This window comes from Pristiophorus japonicus, chromosome 1 (genome assembly GCF_044704955.1).
Source record: "Pristiophorus japonicus isolate sPriJap1 chromosome 1, sPriJap1.hap1, whole genome shotgun sequence".
Classification (NCBI taxonomy): Eukaryota; Metazoa; Chordata; class Chondrichthyes; family Pristiophoridae; genus Pristiophorus; species Pristiophorus japonicus.
Genome location: NC_091977.1, coordinates 117877613 through 117898429, shown reverse-complemented (window position 1 = coordinate 117898429; position 20817 = coordinate 117877613). Strand labels below are relative to the sequence as shown.

General features: G+C 42.5%; 1 protein-coding gene across 2 annotated transcripts in view; it reads left to right on the top strand.

The window, feature by feature from the left end:
• Window positions 1-20817, top strand: part of vps13a (vacuolar protein sorting 13 homolog A) — a 645125-nt gene that overhangs the window by 314253 nt on the left and 310055 nt on the right. For both annotated transcript variants that reach the window (XM_070882697.1, XM_070882688.1), the window contains exons 31-36: window positions 778-881; window positions 1471-1638; window positions 1808-2103; window positions 5087-5234; window positions 5963-6113; window positions 13051-13175. In XM_070882697.1, the coding sequence (XP_070738798.1) occupies window positions 778-881; window positions 1471-1638; window positions 1808-2103; window positions 5087-5234; window positions 5963-6113; window positions 13051-13175 (992 nt within the window). The remainder of the gene's footprint in view (window positions 1-777; window positions 882-1470; window positions 1639-1807; window positions 2104-5086; window positions 5235-5962; window positions 6114-13050; window positions 13176-20817) is intronic.

Sequence of the window (20817 nt, the reverse complement as noted above, 5' to 3'; positions counted from 1 at the left end):
AAGATTTAAAATTTGCATGAGGTATTGAACTGTGTCCTCATAAGACTGGTCAGTGATTCAGTGGATGTTAAAGATTGCAATGTGGTGCTCGAAAAAAACAGGGAATCTTCCCAATATCCTGCAACCAACACCACCAAATACGCAGATTGTTGTTAGCAAGCGAATATGATGAGCACTTTTCACATTGCAAAATCCCAACAGTTGCTGCACTTCAAAGTACCTCATCATATTTGAAATGCATTGAGATAATTCCAAGTGCCTTTGAACATATATTTCTCTGTCAAAGGTGCTATACAAATGTATCTTGTTGAGAGGTGTAATAAATAAGTATTTTCCCTGAGTTCTCAATGTTAGGAGAGCAATAGAGACAGCAGATGAAGCTAGAGAGAGTTTTAGCCATAGGAAGATAAAAGTAAGCTAATTCCAGGGAGCTAAGGTGACCAGCTGAGACATCCAAGTGCAAATAAGCACGTGCAAGATGAAAATTGAAAAAAGAAAAAATCAAAGGGATGTGAAATTTAGATTTCAGTGTGAAACATTAGTTGAGAGTGGTTTGACTGCAGATAGCAATGGGTAGAACTGAGGTTTAAGGAAATGCCACAACTGTTGTGGATGAGCAGGATAAAGCAAGAGGAGGAAGTAGCAGATGTGGAGGATAGCGTTTGGGGTGTCTTGCAGGCTGTGGTGGCTGTCAGCTACTTTGGTAAAGATCTTTTATTATGTGTGTCGAATTTCATTACATCATCAATTAGATATGTTATAAATATATTTTGATAGGTCTTGATGCTGAGGTGGTTTTGAGGAAGACTCTAACAGAAGTAACAGCAAAGCTGAAGAATATTGTGGTTTTGGATTCCAATGAAGATGCAACATACAAAAAGGTATTTCTAAATATTCTGTCCTAGAGCACAGTACCTTTTAATCTACCCTCTGCATTATTGGAATGTCTTGGAGCTATGTTACCATGCATCAGTCCATCCATTAACCATTCTTCTAATCTCAATAATACATTTTTATCAAAAACCAGTACCTGTGTACACATTTCCATATACAGGTGAAACCTCCCTTATCCAGAACCACCCCTCGTCCAGGACCATTCCCAGACACCGGGTGGAGCATGCACAGAACACGACGTGAACAAATTGAAGTCCTTCCTCGCTGCTAACTCCTGCAATTGCTGCCCTGACCCCACCGTCCCCCATGATTTCTCTGCCGCACTCCCAGCCCCAAGCCAACCAGCCCTGATTTCCCCTTGCCATCCGATTTAACGTGACCACCTCTCGTCTGGAAAAATCCCTTATCCAGAGCAGGCCAAATCCTGAGGGTTCCGGATAAGAGAGGTTCAACCTGTATCTATCTTAGCAAAAGTAACATTTGATTCCTTTTACCATTTTTTTTTCTGCTTATTGCTACAATATATATAAAAAAATTAATTTGTTGTTTAATTAAATTATCAATTTTTATTTTAAGGCTGTATCCATTACTGGAAAAGAGGTCTTCAGCTTCAAAATGATCTCTTACGTGGATGCGACAGAAGGTGTTGCCTATACTGATATGGATGTTGTTGATAGTTATATTAGTTTGACAGTTGGCTGTATCCAGGTCATCTTTGTAAAGAAGTTTGTGTCTTCACTATTGGTAAGGAAGTTTTATGTTTACTAAAAACTGCAGAATTCCAATAGTACTTTCAGGGGTTTAAACAAAGTCTTGTGTTCATTGCAAGTGTGTATCATGCCTGAATTACTGAAAAGCTTTTCATACTTTGCACATAGCTTTTGTTAGTAACAATGCATTGGTTTTTTTTTAGGCATTCTTAAACATTTTCCAAACGGTCAGAGAAGCTGTCACTGAGGCAACTGTCCAAGCAGCTTCCGGAGTGATGGATCTTGCAGAACGGAGCACCAGAATGGCACTTGATATTCATATCAATGCACCTGTTGTTGTTGTGCCTCAATCTCCTGTCTCAAAAAATGTCATTGTTGCAGATTTTGGTTTCATCATTATTAAGAACAGTTTCTCAATGATTGAACTAAAAGATTCCAATAATTTACCACCTGTAATCGACTCCATGAAAGTTTGGTTACGTGAGCTAAAACTGTACAGGTATGGAAATATTGTAGATATTCCTAACCATTATTAAAATACACCATACATACACGAGTTGTTTTCTTCGTCCCAAACCTAACTAATTCCTCATTTGCATTGCTGTCTTTGTAGATAGAGAGGGTCCAATGTAATAGATGCTTTCTTATTTGAAAAATATTTAAATTGTTTAATCTGCTTTCCTGATGTACAGTGTTATGACAAATGTTATGAAGTCTTAACTTATAGTTAATTAGACTGCTGGTAAGTATTGGATGGGGACCTGCAGGCTCCCTTGAATGGCCTTTTTATAGAAAAAAAAATCAGTTCACAGCATGAAATTTAAATAAAGACCAGTGTAAAAAAAAATGTATTTATATAGTGCTTTTCATGACGTCAGGACATCCCAAACGCCTTACAGCCAATGAAGTACTTTTGAATTGTAGTCACTGTTGTAATATTTGCGGCTGCCACTGTGCGCACTGTGGGGTCCTATAAACAGTAACAAATTGCTGACCAGACAATCTGTTTTTAATGATGTTGGTTGAGGGGTAAATGTTATCAGGATCCCAGGGACAACTCCCCTGTTCTTCTTCAAAATAGTGTCATGGAATCTTCTAAGTCCACCTGCGAGGACAGACAGGGCCTCCGTTTAACATATTTTATTTCTGTTATTTGAACTTTTATTTTATATTAAAATATATTAATTTTATATAAAAGTCAGTACTAGGACCACTGCTTTTCTTGATCTATATTAATGACTTGAACTGAGGTATACAGGGCATAATTTAAATATTTGCGGATGACACAAAACTTGGAAGTACAGTGAACCGTGAGGAGGATAGGGATAGACTTCAAGAGGATATAGACAGGCTAGTGGAATGGCCAGACACATGGCAGAGGAGGTTTAACGCAGAAAAGTGTGAAGTGATCTATTTTGGTAGGACGAATGAGGAGAGGCAATATAAACTAATGGATACAATTCTAAAGGGGATACATGAATAGAGAGACCTAGGGGTATATGCATAAATCATTGAAGGTGGCAGGGCAGTTTGAGAAAGCGGTAAAAAAATACATATGGGCTTTATAAATACAGGCATAGAGAACAAAAGCAAGGAAGTTATGATGAACCTTTGTAAAACACTGGTTCGGCCACAATTGTACTATTGTGTCCAATTTTGGGCACCGCACTTTAGGAAGGATGTGAAGGCTTTCGGGAGACTGTAGAAAAGATTTGCAAGAATGGTTCCAGGGATGAGGGACTTCAGTTACGAGGATAGACTAGAGAGCTCGGGTTGTTCTCCTGAGAGCAGAGAAGATTGAGAGGCGATTTCATAGAGGTGTTTAAAATCATGATGATGGATCTCGACAGAGTAGATAGAGAGAAACTGTTCCCATTGATGCAATGGTCAAGAACCACAGGATACAGATTTAAGGTGATTGGCAGAAGATCCAAAGGCAACATGAGGAAAAAAATTTTTACGCAGTGAGTGGTTATGATCTGGAATACACTGCCTGAAAGGGTGGTGGAGGCAGATTCAATCATGGTTTTCAAAAGGGAATTACAAAAGTCATTGAAGGAATTTGTTTTACAAGGCTATGGGGAAAGGGCAGGGAATTGGAACTAGTTGAAGTGCTTTTGCAGAGAGCCGGCATGGGCTTGACAGGCTGAATGGCCTCTTACTGTGCTGTAACATAGAAACATAGAAAATAGGTGCAGGAGTAGGCCATTCGGCCCTTCGAGCCTGCACCACCATTCAATAAGATCATGACTGATCATTCACCTCAGTACCCTTTCCTGCTTTCTCTCCATACCCCTTGATCCCTTTAGCCATAAGGGCCATATCTAACTCCCTCTTGAATATATCCAACAAATTGGCATCAACAACTCTCTGCGGTGGGGAATTCCACAGGTTAACAACTCTCTGAGTGAAGACGTTTCTCCTCATCTCGGTCCTAAATGGCTTACCCCTTATCTTTAGATTGTGTCCCCTGGTTCTATGATTCTATAATTTCCAATTCTGTATGTAACTTATTAAATTCTCCTATTGTAATCCTTTTTTTCTTAAAATAGAGATATACCTGTTTCCTTTACATCTCTTGTTCAAAGATCTAATTTGCAACTGGTAGCATCTTAAAAAATGCTTTTAGTTGATGGAAAACCTTAAAAGTTGTCTCTTAAATCAGTTGAATGTCACGAGTTTGAAGATTGGCTTCGTCATGTCATAGATAATATCTCAAGAACATTAGTTGAAAACTCCAATTGTTCTAGCATCCAGTCATTTGGGGGAAAGAGTTCCAAATTTCAACCACCCTCCAGTGCTTCCTGATTTCACTCCTGAATAGCCTAGCTCAAACTTTAAGATTATGTTCTCTTGTTCCCAATTTTTTACATGTTGAAGTTGGAAAGACTGCTTGGGATGGCTTATCTTGATTGGAGTCTTGATCACGACCAAACAAGATAAACCATCTGTGGCATGGTAAGGGTTAAGAATCCATAGGACATTTTCAGATTATAATTTAATCAATTTAACCAAATGAGATTCACTTTTTTGTCTCTTCCCCTTACTATTATAATCATATTTGACGATGTTAGATGATTGTCTTACACAATTTATAATCAATATTATGACCTCCTAAACCATGATTGGTCTCAACAACAATGCAAGGTATCCTTAACATTTACCTAAATAGTTATAAATCCCAACTAAAGTAATCTTAGAACACTGTGGATGGAGTACATCAAGTTGTTTTCATAAATTTTGTAAACTGATTCATATGTACCTATTGAAGTCAAAGTGGATCTGTGATACTTTACGTTTATTCTGTTGTATGAAAAGGCATATCTGCTCTAAAAACAGTAAAATAGTACTTCAGTTTTTAATGTTTAAATTTTTTTCTCGACCAACATTTTATATTTGGCATATTATACTCCATTTACAGCAAATGCTATAGTAACATTTAATTGATGTTTGTGTATCAAGAATATTTTTAATTTCATCAGGACAATATTTGAGGATGATGCTTTTTGGTCTGAAATCGTATTGCTTCAGCCTGTTAATCTGGAAGTTGTTATTGAACGTAACTTGGCTGCTGCTTGGTACCATGAAGTTCCTGATATTAAAATTCTTGGAACCCTGAAACCTCTACATGTAAGTATATTTTTCTTTTCAAAATTATATCTTGAATTAGATTTCATATTGGCATAAAACATGTGTATGTTACTAGTTACATTTCAAAATGTTAACACACTCCTAATCTCATATTTTGCCCAGTTATTTAATTTGCTGACTAATTTTTATTTACACACTTTCTTCCTATTCCCCTTCCCTTTCTTGAGCTTCCCATTTTGAAAGTTACTCTGATTCTAAACAATATCACTAAACAGTTTTCCCATACAGCTTTAAAAAGTGGCCTGCACGGTGTTGGATAACAGGACAAAAGTGCATCTCCTGCTATTTTTTATGACTTTTTTAAAAAAGATAATAATTAATGCTACCATTATCTGGTAGATTTTGTAATGTATTGTATGGATATTTTTATAGTAAATTTCACAAATAATTTATTAAAATTAGCCTCCAATCATATGAGAAACACTTATATGAAGCCCACTTAACCAAATTGGTTGACAGATATCATTGTATACCAGTTTTATTCTGAGAGATATGAGGGTTGTCTTCCTGAATGAAATAAACATATTGCCACTCTAAACCATGTTTTATTTGGTTTGTTCAACTGATGTAGCAATATTTTTGCTTTTAAAATTATCAAGTATTTATAAATGAATTGTGCCACCAAGCTGTTTGTGCACATACTGTATTTGACTAATTTTAAGCAGCAAACATTATTTTTGATTTGTATAAACTTGATGTTTTTATAGGTTGTGCTCAGCCAAGAAGATCTGATCATTATATTGAAAATGCTGAATGAAAATTTGGGTGATAATTCAGTTGACTCTGTGGCTGTACAAACTGATAAAGAGAGGGATAGTTCTGGTGATGGTACAAAAAGTCCTTCACAAAACTCTGCAGGTTTGTTATTAATTTTTGTGTTGCTGTTGAAATTACTCATTTATTATCTCAGTTATAACATTTGTGAATAGAATTGCTGTCATTTCGCACACATTTTCCTTACAGATTAGTAGATATGGATTAGATTTTCAGCAGAACCCTTTAATATTTTGTCAATTCAATTGTTTAAAAGTTGGATAATTGTATGGCTTTTCAAAGTATAGCTATACGTGATCAGATACAGTGGGTTTAGTGCTATTGAGCCAAATCTTCCTAGAGAAATAATGGCAAAATCACTATGGACGGCTTTATTAATGCGCAAATCGACTATCGAGTTCAGGGGAAGAACAGATATGCCATGAGTTGCTAATCTCCAGAATTTGCTGGTTGTTTACCTTGCTGATTGTATGCCTCGCACAAACAGCATTTCTCGCTTAGCCTTCCTGTTATTTTTAAGAATTTGCTGCATTTGCATATTAATTGCTCATTAAACTTGTCGGAGAAAGTTACGGCTCATAATTAAGTGTGAGTACCCTTTTAGCGGTGTGATACAGTAATTGTTAATGCGATGCCACTCAACTTCTCTGGCCCAGAAAGGGAATAATTTAAACTGTTGAGTCCTATTCCTGCATGTAGTAAATTCTTCAAGATTTCACATTTTAAAATTTTTTTCTTACTTTTCCTTTGTCTCTTTTGTCTCACTCCAATCTTTCGTTCCCTTGCTTTATTTCTCTTTCTGTACTTGATTTGACTTTTAATTCACCCACTCTAATTCACCCTCCATCTCCATCGTTCCTTTCGCAATCCTTAAATTTCATTGTTCACTAAGATCCCAAATGCCCTCACTGCATCATTATCAGTTGCACATCCAGTATGTTACAGACAAATTCTATTCGAGCTGATAGGTGCAGGGAAAAGTCCAATTAATGTCTCGTTTCATGTAGGACAGAACAGTTGATTGAATGACACCCCTACCAATTGACCAAGTATCCAACCTCTCCACCACAAGTGCCCTTTGGCTATAGTATGTACTATCTACTGAATGTATCACAGAAACAACTGAGCTTACATTGACAGCACCTTCCAGTCCCATGACCTCAATCACCTAGAGGTACAAGAGCAGGAAGATCATGGGAGCAAAATCACCTCCAATTTCCCCTCCAAGTAGCACACCATCCTGAATTAGAGATGATTGCCATTCCTTCATCGATTCTGAGTCACATTATGGAAGTCCTTACCTAACCCATTGTGGGAACACCATTCAGCTTTGCCAGCGTCACCTGCATCCTGAGAACAAATATAAAAATATGTGGATATTGAACTTCTCAGAATAATAATGACCTTACAAAGTAGCTTATACAGTAGCCACTGTTGTGTTTTACAAATAACTAAAAACTGTGTCCAACTGAGCATGATCTAAACGGTCTCTTCATTTTTAATGTAAAGAAACATAGGGGTCTAAATTCGATAGCTCCTGAAAATGGTCATGGGGCTCGCAGTGCATGATTAACCTATGCCCATTGCTTCTGATGCAGGCAGCATGCAAACTTCATGCTGCCTGCTAACTTAAATGATTGCAGCTTTGTGGCAGCGCTAAACGCGTTGTTGAGTGCCTCATCAGGGGTCCCAAGTTCGTCCGAGACTAGTACCATTTAAAGCTAGCCTGCGCTTCTTAAAGCTAGCGTGCATTTCTTAAAGTGGAGCTGGGGCTAAAAGTGGATAAGGAAGAGAGTCTGACCTGCAAGGACACTGACAAATATTACACGGGGAGAGAGCATTCAGGTTCTTGGACACTGCACTGGGGGCCTTGGTGGAGAAGGTGGACAGGAGGTGAGAAGCCCTCTATCCACCAGGGGCCAGGAGACCTCCAGACAAACTCTGCGAAGGCAGTGGGAGCATGTAGCCATGAAGGTCAGTGTCTGAAATCAAGCCCTGAGGACATGGATGGAGTACTGCAAAAAGTTTGATGACCTCGCATGAGTGATCAAAGTCAGTGAATTCATATTCAAATGCCATATCCCACCAACTGCACCACTAATCTCCTACACTGCTCACTTCATTTTCCCATCACTCACCTAGTAATAATCTCTATCAAACAGGACTCATGCATCGCATTCATAGCCTTGTCTCACCATTACACCCTTAACACTACTGCAAGCCTCACGCCCACAACTCTCAGCTTGCGCACTCTGTGAGCTATTTAACCATGGCAGGACAAGTTGGTGCATAACTAATAGCAGTAGAAGTTAACTGGCGGGGGACAGACACAGCGACTACTTGACATTAACCCGATGGAGGATACAGTTGTCGCCATCATTGGAGTGGCTATTGCTGAGCCCGTGGCCAGCAGTGGGGCAGAAACTATCGAAGATAACTATCTTCCTTCCCAATTCTCCTTTTCAAATTCCACTTCTCTCTCATTCCACAATTTCTTCTGATTTACAAGCTGCAGATGGTGTAAGCATACATCTCTTGCTTCCCCTCCACCACCCCCTCCCCCCCCCCCCGCCCCCCTCCCCTTATCACAACCCTGCCATCCAAGAACTGCAACCTGCCTAGGCAGTGATGATGAAGACACTGCACCATCACTCCATTTCACACTTTCAGCCACCAGCTCAGATACTGACACTCTGCATAATTTAGAGGATAATTAGATATGGGATCTGCACGTGGTGAGACACCGGGCACAAGTGGGCTACAGTCAAGGCAGGTGGCAAGGGTAGCGCAGGTGCCAGTTCCCCAGAGGGTGAGGTCGCACACGAGTTCTGCTGAAGAGGACTTAAATGAGCACTTTCTGCATACCCTTCTGTAGGCTGCCTCATCAATCAAATGCTTTGTGCATTCATAGACCTGCCAGAAAGCCTGTGTGCGATGTTGAGGAGCATGGAGGAGTCTGGCATCAATGGCACAGGACTTTGTGCAGAGCTTGGAACCCATCCTTTCCAGCATGGAAGTGATGGGCAACTCCATTAGCACCCTAGCGAACCCAAACAAATTGCAGCATCTGATGGCGATGGCTCAGTTTCCATTGAAGCACAAGCAGAAGCCACCCAATGTCTGGGTGCTGCCGCACAAGCTCAGCTTGCTGCCACGATGGGCCACTTGCAGGGTGTCACAGAGATCCAACAATCTGCCCTCCAACAGAATTCTAGGATTGCTGAGGCACTGCCCAGAGGAGTGAGTGGCAGTGGTTCTGTGCCATATGATCCTGCTGTTCTCTCTCAGAATGACAGCATTCATCCTCCCACCCCTGTTACTCTGCCAGTGCCCTTGCTGTTGCTTATTAGCCAGCTTGCACAGACTGCTGCCACCCATGCCGAACTGGTGCAGTCCTACTATGCCTAGAACTACTGGAAGTTGTCCTCCAAGACCATCTACAATTTCCTCTACTGAAAGTCAGCATCCTTCCACCAGTCATGCTGCATCACTGGGGAAGCACTGAGTTGGAGTACTAGGACAAGAAAAGGCACACTGAAGACAGGCACTAAAGGAAGCACAAGGGTGATTAATTTACTTCTGTATGCAATATGGCATGATTTAATTTATACATTTGGTTTGGAATGTTTATTTTGTATTGGCTTTTATTTTTGCCTTGTGGCCAAGCAGAAGCTGTGATGATCAGTGAGAGGGGAAAGGTGGAAATTAGGCTTGCACTTACTGGTATTGCAGGTGGATGACTTGGTCATGGACAGTGAGGCCAGAAAGGGCTGTTGGGCTTGCCTCCTCCTCTTCCCTTTCTTCCTCCTCTTCTAACACTTCTCCTCCTACTAGTCCTCCTCCTACTCTTGCTCACCCCCCCCCTCTTACTAATCCTCCCCCTCTTACTAATCCTCCCCCTCTTACTAATCCTCCCCCTCTTACTAATCCTCCCCCTCTTACTAATCCTCCCCCTCTTACTAATCCTCCCCCTCTTACTAATCCTCCCCCTCTTGCATCTGCCCCCCCCTTGCGCCCCCCTTGCGCTCCTCTTCCCCCCCCCTCTTCACACCCCCTCGCCACCCTCCTCGCCCCACACCCCCCTCACTCCCCCTCACGCCTCCCTCGCCCCCCCCTCACGCCTCCCTCGCCCCCCTCACGCCTCCCTCGCCCCCCTCACGCCCCCCTCACGCCTCCCTCACACCTCCCTCACGCCTCCCTCACGCCTCCCTCACGCCTCCCTCACGCCTCCCTCACACGCCTCCCACACATGCCTCCCACACGCCTCCCTCACATGCCTCCCACACGCCTCCCTCAGCCCCCTCTTGTCCTTCCTTCCCCCCCCCCCCCTTACCCCTCCTTTCCCCCCTCCAGCTGGCGTGGTTTTGCAGCATGCAGCGGACCACCGTGAATCTTGACACCCGTTCTGCCGAGTATTGCAGGTCCCCTCCAGAACTGTTCAGGCAACAGAAGCTTCAACACACCAATGGTCTGTTCGATCATAATTTGTTTGGCAGCATGGCTTTTGTTGTATGAATTCTGATCCTGTGTATGTTGGTTGCACACCAGAGTCATGAGCCATGTTGTTAATGGATAGCCCTTGTCACCCAGTAGCTACCCTCTGGTTTGTCATCGTGGCTCAAATACAGATGGGACAGTGGACTGCCACAGAATGAAGGAATGATGGCTGCTGCCAGGATACCGGGTATTGACCTGCTTGATTCGCTCAGTATAGTCGCACACCAGCTGGAGATTGAAGGAGTGGAATACGTTTCGGTTGTGCTACATCTGAGTTTACATGCGGCGTCCACAAAGTGACATGCATGCAGTCAATGGTACCCTGCACCATGGGACAGCCTGCAACCCTCACGAAGCCATATGCTTGCTCCGCCTGCTGCTGTCTGGCCAGAGAGAAGGAAATGTATTCAGCTCTCTTGGAAAACAGAGTCTCCATTACCTCCCTCATGCAACAGTGCATGACGAACTGGAAGATGTTGCAGTTATATCCTGCTCCAGCCTGGAAGGTGCATGAAGGTCCATGGTCACTGTGACCTTCACAGCTCTGAGATTGCAGCTGTAGGTACAACAGGTGGCAGATTTCAATGAGGACGTCCTTGGTGAAGCACAGACATCTGACACACTTTTGTTTTTATTTATTTATAAATCAATATTGAAGGAAGGCAAATTTCAGTGGGTTGAAAACAGATCTGACCTGGGTAAATTGGAATCAAAGATTGGCAGACAAAACTGTAATCGAACAATGGGTTGCTTTTAAAGAGGATATGGTTCAGGTACATTCCCATGAGGGGGAAAGGTAGGGCAACTAAAGCCAGAGCTCTATGGATACCGAAAGAAATAGAGAGTAAGGTGAAGCAGAAAAAGAGTGCATATGACAGATGTCAGGTTGAGAATACAAGTGAGAATCAGACTGAATATAGAACATTCGGAGGAGAAGTGAAAAAGAACATTCTTGCTGCATGTGGGCACAGACTGCTTCATTATCTGAGGAGTTGCAATCTTCAGGGAACATCCCCACTCTGACTTTATGATGGAGGGAAGGCCTTTGCAGGGTCGACTGGGCTGTGTGTGCCTTTGTAGTATCCGAATACAGAGCCCTGGTGTCGATGCCAGGTGGCCTGTTTGATTTTATTCTTAATATGGTTTTTTGTAGCGGTTTTGATAGGCTTGCTAGGCCATTTCAGAGGGTAGTTAAGAGTCAACCACATTACTATGGGTCTTGAGTCACATATAGGTTGGGCCCATTACAGACAGCAGATTTCTCTAATGGACATTATCAAATCAGATGGGGTTTTAACAACACCATTACTAGTTTTTTTTAAATTCCATATTTATTTAATTAATTGAATTCTAACTTGTATCTCTGGTGGTATATCAACTCGTCTCCGGATCATTAGTCCAGGCTTCTATATTACTAGCCCAGTAACATAACCATTATGCTACCATACGGAGAGACAAACCGGTGGGATTCACCAGGCCATCTTGTATACTGTTTAATGTCCAATCAAGAGTGGTATTAGGAGCAGCTTTAAAGCCGGCTATGTCCTCTTGGATTCAATGGGGTGTGGTGCTCGGGGAGAAACTGTTGAGATAATATACCTTCAAAAATACCTGTTTGAACAGACAACTGTGTTTCCATGAAAAATATAATCTTTTTCTTCATTCATTCTTCTGAGCATCACCATTAAGGTGATGTATTGCTCACCTATAATTGGCCTGTACTGAGTAGGTGACTTCAGAGGGTGTTAAGAGTCGACCATGTTGATAGGATCTAGAATCACATATTGGCCAGAGTGGTTGAGGCTGGCAGGTTTCTTTCCCTAAAGGACATTAGTGAACACGTTTGGTGTTTATGATAATTCAATAGCCTCATGGTCATTTTTCTCTGTCATTGATACCAGCTTTTTTATTGTGGGGGGAAAAACACCACTCAAAGTCACTTATAGTTCACGATACGAGAAATATTTAATACAAGCATGCAGGGAAGAGCGTTCAGCATCCCGAAGTCAAGTCTCGAAGTGTCTCAACTTTACAGTAGTCGTGGCAATGTATTTATACATAATCAAGCAGAAGCGAAACTCGACAGTTAACAAGCTTAAGAGCTTACGCGATCAACAACCGAGCAACTGTCAATTGTTAATCACGTAAGCTCTCAGCAGCTGTATTCTGTTATCTCAACTGTCTTCTGTTTGCCGATTGCCTCTGTCACAAGGTTTCATCTTTACCCATTGCCTCTGTAACTAGGTATCATGAAACGTCTTTATACCAACTGTTACGTATTAACTGCTGACGCTATGCTCCTGTCTGTTTTGGCAACGCTTTCCATCAGGCCTTGTAACATAGCAAGTGTTTCAAAACAACATTCACATTAACCCTGTGCTTCCCACATCATTTTTAAACTGAACTCAAATTCCCAAACTGTCATGGGAAAGACCAAATAATATCATCTGTGCAGAGGATGTTTATATTGGGTAAAATACTGAGCTCATTGTAATACAAGTACTACAAAATCTTTTTTTTTCAGGAATAACTGTGGTAACAGCTGCTGTTGTAGAAACACAGACTCCTGTAAAAATTTACACGACGCTGAAGTTGGATTTTAAATTGGATGAACTTTCATTAGTACTCTACAGTCAATCCATGAACCCGGTACAGCAATCTTTTCTTGAAAACAAATTAACATCTGCTGAAGAAATATTCTGTTTCTCTTTTTAGTACAATAACATTCAGTATTTAGTATTTTCCTGATTTTTCAAAATAATTACATTAACAATAAGCGAATGTTTAGAGCTAAATTCAGTGATATCTTGTCATTCAGATGCACTCACCTGAAAGGAACTAGTTGATATGGGGTTACCATGAGAATACATTTGAAAGAATTTATGAATGTTATTTTTCTAGTATAGTCAGCTTGCAGAATATTGCTGAAAGTTAACACTTTCCATTGTGCATCCCCTTAACAATGTGAAACTGAAATGAAGAGCCTGATTCAATAGGAATATACTTATGTGTTTTCATAGTTTGTTTTGTGATGGTCCATCTATACCACTAAGAGCGGCCACCACATGTTAAAAATAATCCACGCAAAGGCATCTTCCACCCTTGAGGATGTAGTTCGGGTCCTTCATGGAAACACCTGTGAACTCATCCTTTTTTTGGCATGGAAGCAAGTCATCCTCGTTTCGAGGGACTGCCTATGATGATGATGATGACTTATTCTAAATTTCCCAAGGATGAATGCTAGAAGAATCACTATCTCAGTACTACAGCAAAATGCTGACCTGAAAATGAGTGATTTTCATAGCCGATATAACATTTTTCAAATATATCAATTATATGACTAATTGTTTTGGGTTACAATGTGAATATTTTCTGGCTGCTGCTAGAAGACCACAGATGGTTGCTTGAGAAGTATGTGTTTTCATAGTTCGTTTTGTGATGGTCCATATATAACACTAAGAGCATCGTGTCCATACCTGGAGTGCCCTGAACATTTTAAAATAAGCTTACCTAGCATTATTGGAGGAATATCTGCTACACATGTAGAACTATGTGCACAGAGCTGGGAGAATCTACTAAACTGAGTGACTTGCTCTACAGAGTAACAATGGGACTTTGGTGAGAGTGGGAATTCTGTTCAGAGGGAGAAGGAGGTGTTAAGTGCTTTAAACGAAGGGGCAACAGTAAATATATAAACTGAGTAATTAATTAGATCTAAAGGGATTTTTCGTTTTAGCAAAATCATGGGACTGCTGAGTCCCATTGCCTGCATTTCCTGTGCCATATGGGAGCTCCAGGATGCTTTGTGTGCTGGATAGCCACGTGTGCAGCAAGTGCTTCCAGTTGCTCAAACTCAGGGTTTCTGAGCTTGAGGGACTGCTGGAGTTACTGGAGGGCATGCAGGAGGTGAGAATTTCCTGGAGTGCACACTCCAGGAGATGGTCACCCCACAGCTACAGAGAGTTCAGGAGGATAGTAAGTGGATGGCCAGCCGGCAGGTTATGAAGAGTTAGGCAGTGCAGGAATTCTCCGGGAGTGTGGCACACTCAAATCTGTTTTCAGCGCTAAATACGCTGTAAGGGTGACAACACCTTGGGAGAGTGCAGTCTAGAGCACAGTCATGGCACTGTGTGTGTATGTGTGGGGGGGGGGGGCGGGGGTGGCAGTAAAGTGTAGAAATGCAGTGGTAAGGGATTCGATAGACAAGTGTTTCTGTAACTGCAGATGAGAGTCCCACATGGTGTGCCTCCCTGGTGCCAGGGTAACAGAAATCACAGAGGGTGCAGAACATTTTGAGGGGTGAAGGTGAACAGCCAGAAGTTGTGGTCCATTTGGAATCAATTACGTAGGAAAGAAAAGGTTTGAGGTCATGCAGGCAGAGTTTCAGGAGCTAGGGAGGAAGTTAAAAAGCAGGACCTCAAATATAGTAATCTCTGTATTGCTCCCAGTGCCACGCGCTATTGAGTATAGAAATATTAGGATGAAGCAGGTTAACGCAAAGATGAAGAAATGCTGTAAGTGAGAGGGTTTTAGATTCCTGGGGCAGGAGGATCCTGTTCACGGTGAATGGGTTGCACCTCAACAGAGTAGGGACGAATGTCCTTGGGGGACGGTTAATTACTACTGTGGGTTTAAACTAATACAAAAGCAAAATATTGCACTGCTGAACATCTGAAGTAAAAACGGAAAATGCTGGAAATATCCAAGAGGTCAGGCAACATCTGTGGAGAGATAAACAGAGTTAATGAAAGGTCATCGACTTGAAACATTAACTCTGTTTTTCTCTCTCCACAGATGCTGCCTGACCACCTAAGTATTTCCAGCATTTTCTGGATTTTTTTATTTGAGGGGATAAACTAAATTGGCAGGGGTGTGGGCATCAGGATGAAGCATTGTAGAGGTGAAACGAGGCAAATAGCACTTGAGTAAAATATAGATCTGAAATAGAAGGGATCAGATGGGTTTAAAACGGGTTTGGAGTTCTTGTACGTAAATGAATAGAAGATGGTAATTAAGGCCGGTGAGCTGCAGGAACAAGTTGCCACTTGGGAGTATAATATAGTGGCAATAGCAGAGACATGGATCAAGAATGGGAGAATTGGGAACAACATTCCTGGCTACAAGTTTTCAGGAAAGATAGGGAAGGAGAAAAAATGAGCAGGGGAGTGGCGGTATTGATCAAAAAACTACTAAAAGCACTAGCAAGGGATGATGTAGTTAACGAGAAAAAGACGGGCGGCGGGGGAACAAATTGTGTAGCGTCCCATTTGAGGGCGGTAACAGCCACGAGGTGGGGGTTCCTGTGCCAGGCGCAGAAGTCCTGCCCCGCTCGCGTTATTGGGGGTTACCACCCCCGAGAGCAAGTGGATCGCAAAATAACGTGCTCCACTTGTTCTGTGGGGCGCGAGCAGGGTGGAAGCAATCAGAGAGGGGCAGAGCGCTACATACGTGTAGTACTGCCGTGTAGAAGGGGCCCTACCTTTCATTAAAAGCGAGGGCCAAGCTGCCGACTCTGCGGGTTCCTACCTAGATCACCGGGGAGCGAGGTGCTATGGCTGTCGGATCGCTGCATGGACCCCACGATCCACGATGCAACAGGCCGATCTTTTTTTTTCTTGCGCACGCCACCTTCCCTTTAACCAGCACCCCTTGAGCAACCTACAGCCCGGTACGCGTCATCTGAAGCTATCGCCGTCATTGCTCAGCGCAGCTTCAGGAGGCGCTCCCGAATTTTCACTCCGGGGTGAAAACGGGTTGCTGCACATGGGGATGACGTCGTCATCACCAGCGGAGCGGGCACGACTGGTTACTGCCGCCACTATGTCGAGGAGCCAACTAGAGGGCTGGCCATCCTAGACTGGGTGATGTGTAATGAGAAAGGACTAATTAGCAATCTTGTTGTGCGAAGCCCCTTGGGGAAGAGTGACCATAATATGGTAGAATTCTTTATTAAGATGGAGAGTGACAGTTAATTCAAAGACTAGGGTCCTGAACTTAAGGAAAGGTAACTTCGATGGTATGAGACATGAATTGGCTAGAATAGACTGGCGAATGATACTTAAAGGGTTGATGGTGGATAGGCAATGGCAAACATTTAAATATCACATGGATGAACGTCAACAGTTGTACATCCCTGTCTGGAGTAAAAATAAAACGGAGAAGGTGGCTCAACCGTGGTTAACAAGGGAAATTAGGGATAGTGTTAAATCCAAGGAAGAGGCATATAAATTGGCCAGAAAAAGCAGCAAACCTGAGGACTGAGACATTTAGAATCCAGCAGAGGAGGACAACGTGATTAATTAGGAGGGGGAAAATAGATTTATGAGAGGAAGCTTGCTGGGAACATAAAAACTGACTGCAAAAGCTTCTATAGATATGTGAAGAGAAAGAGATTAGTGAAGTCAGAATCAGGTGAATTTATAATGGGGAACAGAGAAATGGCAGGCCAATTGAACAAATACTTTGGTTCTGTCTTCACGAAGGAAGACACGAACAACCTTCTGGAAATACTAGGGGACAGAGGATCTAGTGATAAGGAAGAACTGAAGGAAATCCTTATTAGTCAGGAAATTGTGTTAGGGAAATTGATGGGATTGAAGGCCGATAAATCCCCAGGGCCTGATCGTCTGCATCCCAGAGTACTTAAGGAAGTGGCCCTAGAAATAGTGGATGCATTGGTGCTCATTTTCCAACAGTCTATCGACTCTGGATCAGTTCCTATGGACTGGAGGGTGGCTAATGTAACACCACTTTTTAAAAAAGGAGGGAGAGAGAAAACGGGTAATTATAGACCGGTTAGCCTGACATCCGTAGTGGGGAAAATGTTGGAATCAATTATTAAAGATGAAATAGCAGCGTATTTGGAAAGTAGTGACAGGATCGGTCCAAGTCAGCATGGATTTATGAAAGGGAAATCATGCTTGGCAAATCTTCTAGAATTTTTTGAGGATGTAACTAGTAGAGTGGACAAGCGAGATCCAGTGGATGTGGTGTATTTGGACTTTCAAAAAGCTTTTGACAAGGTCCCACACAAGAGATTAGTGTGCAAAATTAAAGCACATGGTATTGGGGATAATGTACTGACATGGATAGAGAACTGGTTGGCAGACAGGAAGCAGAGAGTCAGGATAAACGGGTCCTTTTCAGAATGGCAGGCAGTGACTAGTGGGGTGCCGCAGGGCTCAGTGCTGGGACACCAGCTATTTACAATATACATCAATGATTTAGATGAAGGAATCGAGTGTAATATCTCCAAGTTTGCAGATGACACTAAGCTGGGTGGCGGTGTGAGCTGTGAGGAGGATGCTAAGAGGCTGCAGGGTGACTTGTACAGGTTAAGTGAGTGAGCAAATGCATGGCAGATGCAGTATAATGTGGATAAATGTGAGGTTATCCACTTTGGTGGCAAAAAGGTGAAGGCAGAATATTATCTGAATGGTGGCAGATTAGGAAAAGGGGCGATGCAACGAGACCTGGGTGTCATGGTACCTCAGTCATTGAAAGTTGACATGCAGGTACAGTAGGTGGTGAAGAAGGCAAATGGCATGTTGGCTTTCATAGCTAGGGGATTTGAGTATAGGAGCAGGGAGGTCTTACTGCAGTTGTACAGGGCCTTGGTGAGGCCTCACCTGGAATACTGTGTTCAGTTTTGATCTCCTAATCTGAGGAAGGACGTTCTTGCTATTGAGGGAGTGCAGCGAAGGTTCACCAGACTGATTCCCGGGATGGCAGGACTGACATAGGAGAGACTGGAACGACTGGGCCTGTATTCACTGGTGTTTAGAAGAATGAGAGGGGATCTCATAGAAACATATAAAATACTGACAGGACTGGACAGGTTAGATGCAGGAAGAATGTTCCCGATGTTGGGAAAGTCCAGAACCAGGGGACACAGTCTAAGGATAAGGGGTAGGCCATTTAGGACTGAGATGAGGAGAAACTTCTTCACTCAGAGTTGTTAACCTGTGGAATTCTCTACCGCAGAGAGTTGTTGATGCCAGTTTGTTAGATATATTCAAGAGGGAATTCGATATGGCCCTTATGGCTAAAGGGATCAAGGGGTATGGAGAGAAAGCAGGAAAGGGGTACTGAGGTGAATGATTAGCCATGATCTTATTGAATGGTGATGCAGGCTCGAAGGACCGAATGGCCCACTCCTGCACCAATTTCAATGTTTCTATATTTCTAACCTCCCACAAAATTTAATGGGAGTCCCGTGCCCGGGCGAAAAGCTGTTTGCTCCCCCGGGAGTGCTAACTGGAGGTGCAAGCTACCCCAATTCCTCCCCCAGAGTCTTTTTCTTAGAATTAAGGAACAACAGTGGATCTGTTACTCTACTGGGTGTATACTACAGGCCATCAAAACGTGGTAAAGAGATTACGGAGCAAATTTGCAGACAAATTACAAAAAAGCTGCAATAACTACAGAGTAACGATAAAGTGGGACTTCAATTATCCTAATGTAGCCTGAGATAGTAACAGTGCAAAGGGCAAATGGGGCAGGAATTCCATAAATGTGTACAGGATAACTTTCTTGATCAGTTTGTTTGCAGCCCAACGAGAAACAAAGCAGTGCTGAATCTCATTATAGAGAATGAAGTGGGGCAAATGGCGCATGTTTGTGGGAGAGCATTTGGGAAACAGTGATCATAATAGCCAGAGTGGTTTGCCTCTACACTAACAAAATCCCGAACTTCCTATCTTATACCTTAAGAAACAAAATTTCGACAAACTACATCATCAAGTATTTTCACCAGCAACTCCCTTATTCTACTCAATCATAATGTACTCATCCAGATACAGTTAGCATCTTGTGACTGTACACTTAAGCCTGTTTCAATTCTAACCCCAACACAATGGGTTTCTGTTCTTGCGGTTCATGACCCACGATCTGGACCTTGAAGACAACAACAATTCTAGCTGTAAGAATCCTCGGGTCCAAAATTTGGTAACGCCCCATTTTGGGGGCAGTAACTGAGGCGAGGCGGGACTTCCTGCGCCACGCGCATGACACGGGTCCGAGCTCTCTTGCCATGACTTAACCCTTAAATTAATTTACTTACTAAAATTTACTTAAACACCAAACAGCTTACTTATTGGTTGGCTGCCAATTAAACCAATCTAAAAGTCAGTCTAAAAAAGAGTTATACTTACCAGTCGAACAGCCAACCACTTACCAGCTTGGCTGTGACGTCACCTCTCGATTTCGCACTCCTCTATCTTTGTTTGCAACTGGTTGGGCTGGTCTCTGGGCCTCCGTCTCCTACTCTCGCACTCCTTATCAGCTGCTCTAGTGTCAGCACTGGTAGGAAAAACAAGACAAAACAGCACCTGCCACCCCTGCTTACCCTTAAAACTCACCCACTTACCAAACTCACAAATGCCACTCTGTGCTGTTGCACTCCGTGCTCTGCACGAGCTGCGTCTTTTTAAACTGTATCTAGGTCAGATGACTCACTACTGGTCAGCCGTTTACAGAACTGGTTTTAACTAGCTGCTAATTGCCTCCTACTGGAGAGTTACCTTGTTTTTCTCTGCCTAAACCTGAAAGATTCCCAACTATTTAACTTTTCCCCTTTAAATTAAAATGCTACTTACTTAGAAGCTACTGGCAATTGCCACTAACAATTTACTCCAGCCTCCAAGTGGTTTAAAGAGAATAACCCTTAAAACACACCCACTTACCAAACTCACAAATGCCACGCTATGCTGTTGCACTCCGTGCTCTGCACGAGCTGCCTCTTTTTTTTAATGAATTATGCAGGTACAGCAATAACCAGGAAGGCAAATGGAATGTTGGCCTTTATTGCAAGGGGGATGGAGTATAAAAGCAGGGAAGACCTGCTACAGTTGTACTGTGTATTGGTGAGACCACACCTAGAGTACTGCATACAGTTAAGGAAGGCTATACTTGCATTGAAGGCAGTTCAGAGAAGGTTCACTAGGTTGATTCCTGAGATGAAGGGGTTGAATTATGAAGAAAGGTTGAGCAGGTTGGGCCTATACTCATTGGAGTTTAGAAAAATGAAAGCTTATTGAAACATAAAAGATACTGAGGGGGCTTGACAAGGTAGATGCAGAGAGGATATTTCCACTCATAGGGGAAACTAAAACTAGGGGGCGTAGTCTCAGAATAAGGGGACGCCCATTTAAAACTGAAATGAGGAGGAATTTCTTCTCTCGGTTGTAAATCTGTGGAATTCTCTACCCCAGGGAGCTGTGGAGGCTGAGTCATTGAATAACTTTTTAAGACAGATAGACAGATTTTTGACCGATAAAGGAGTGAAGGGTTA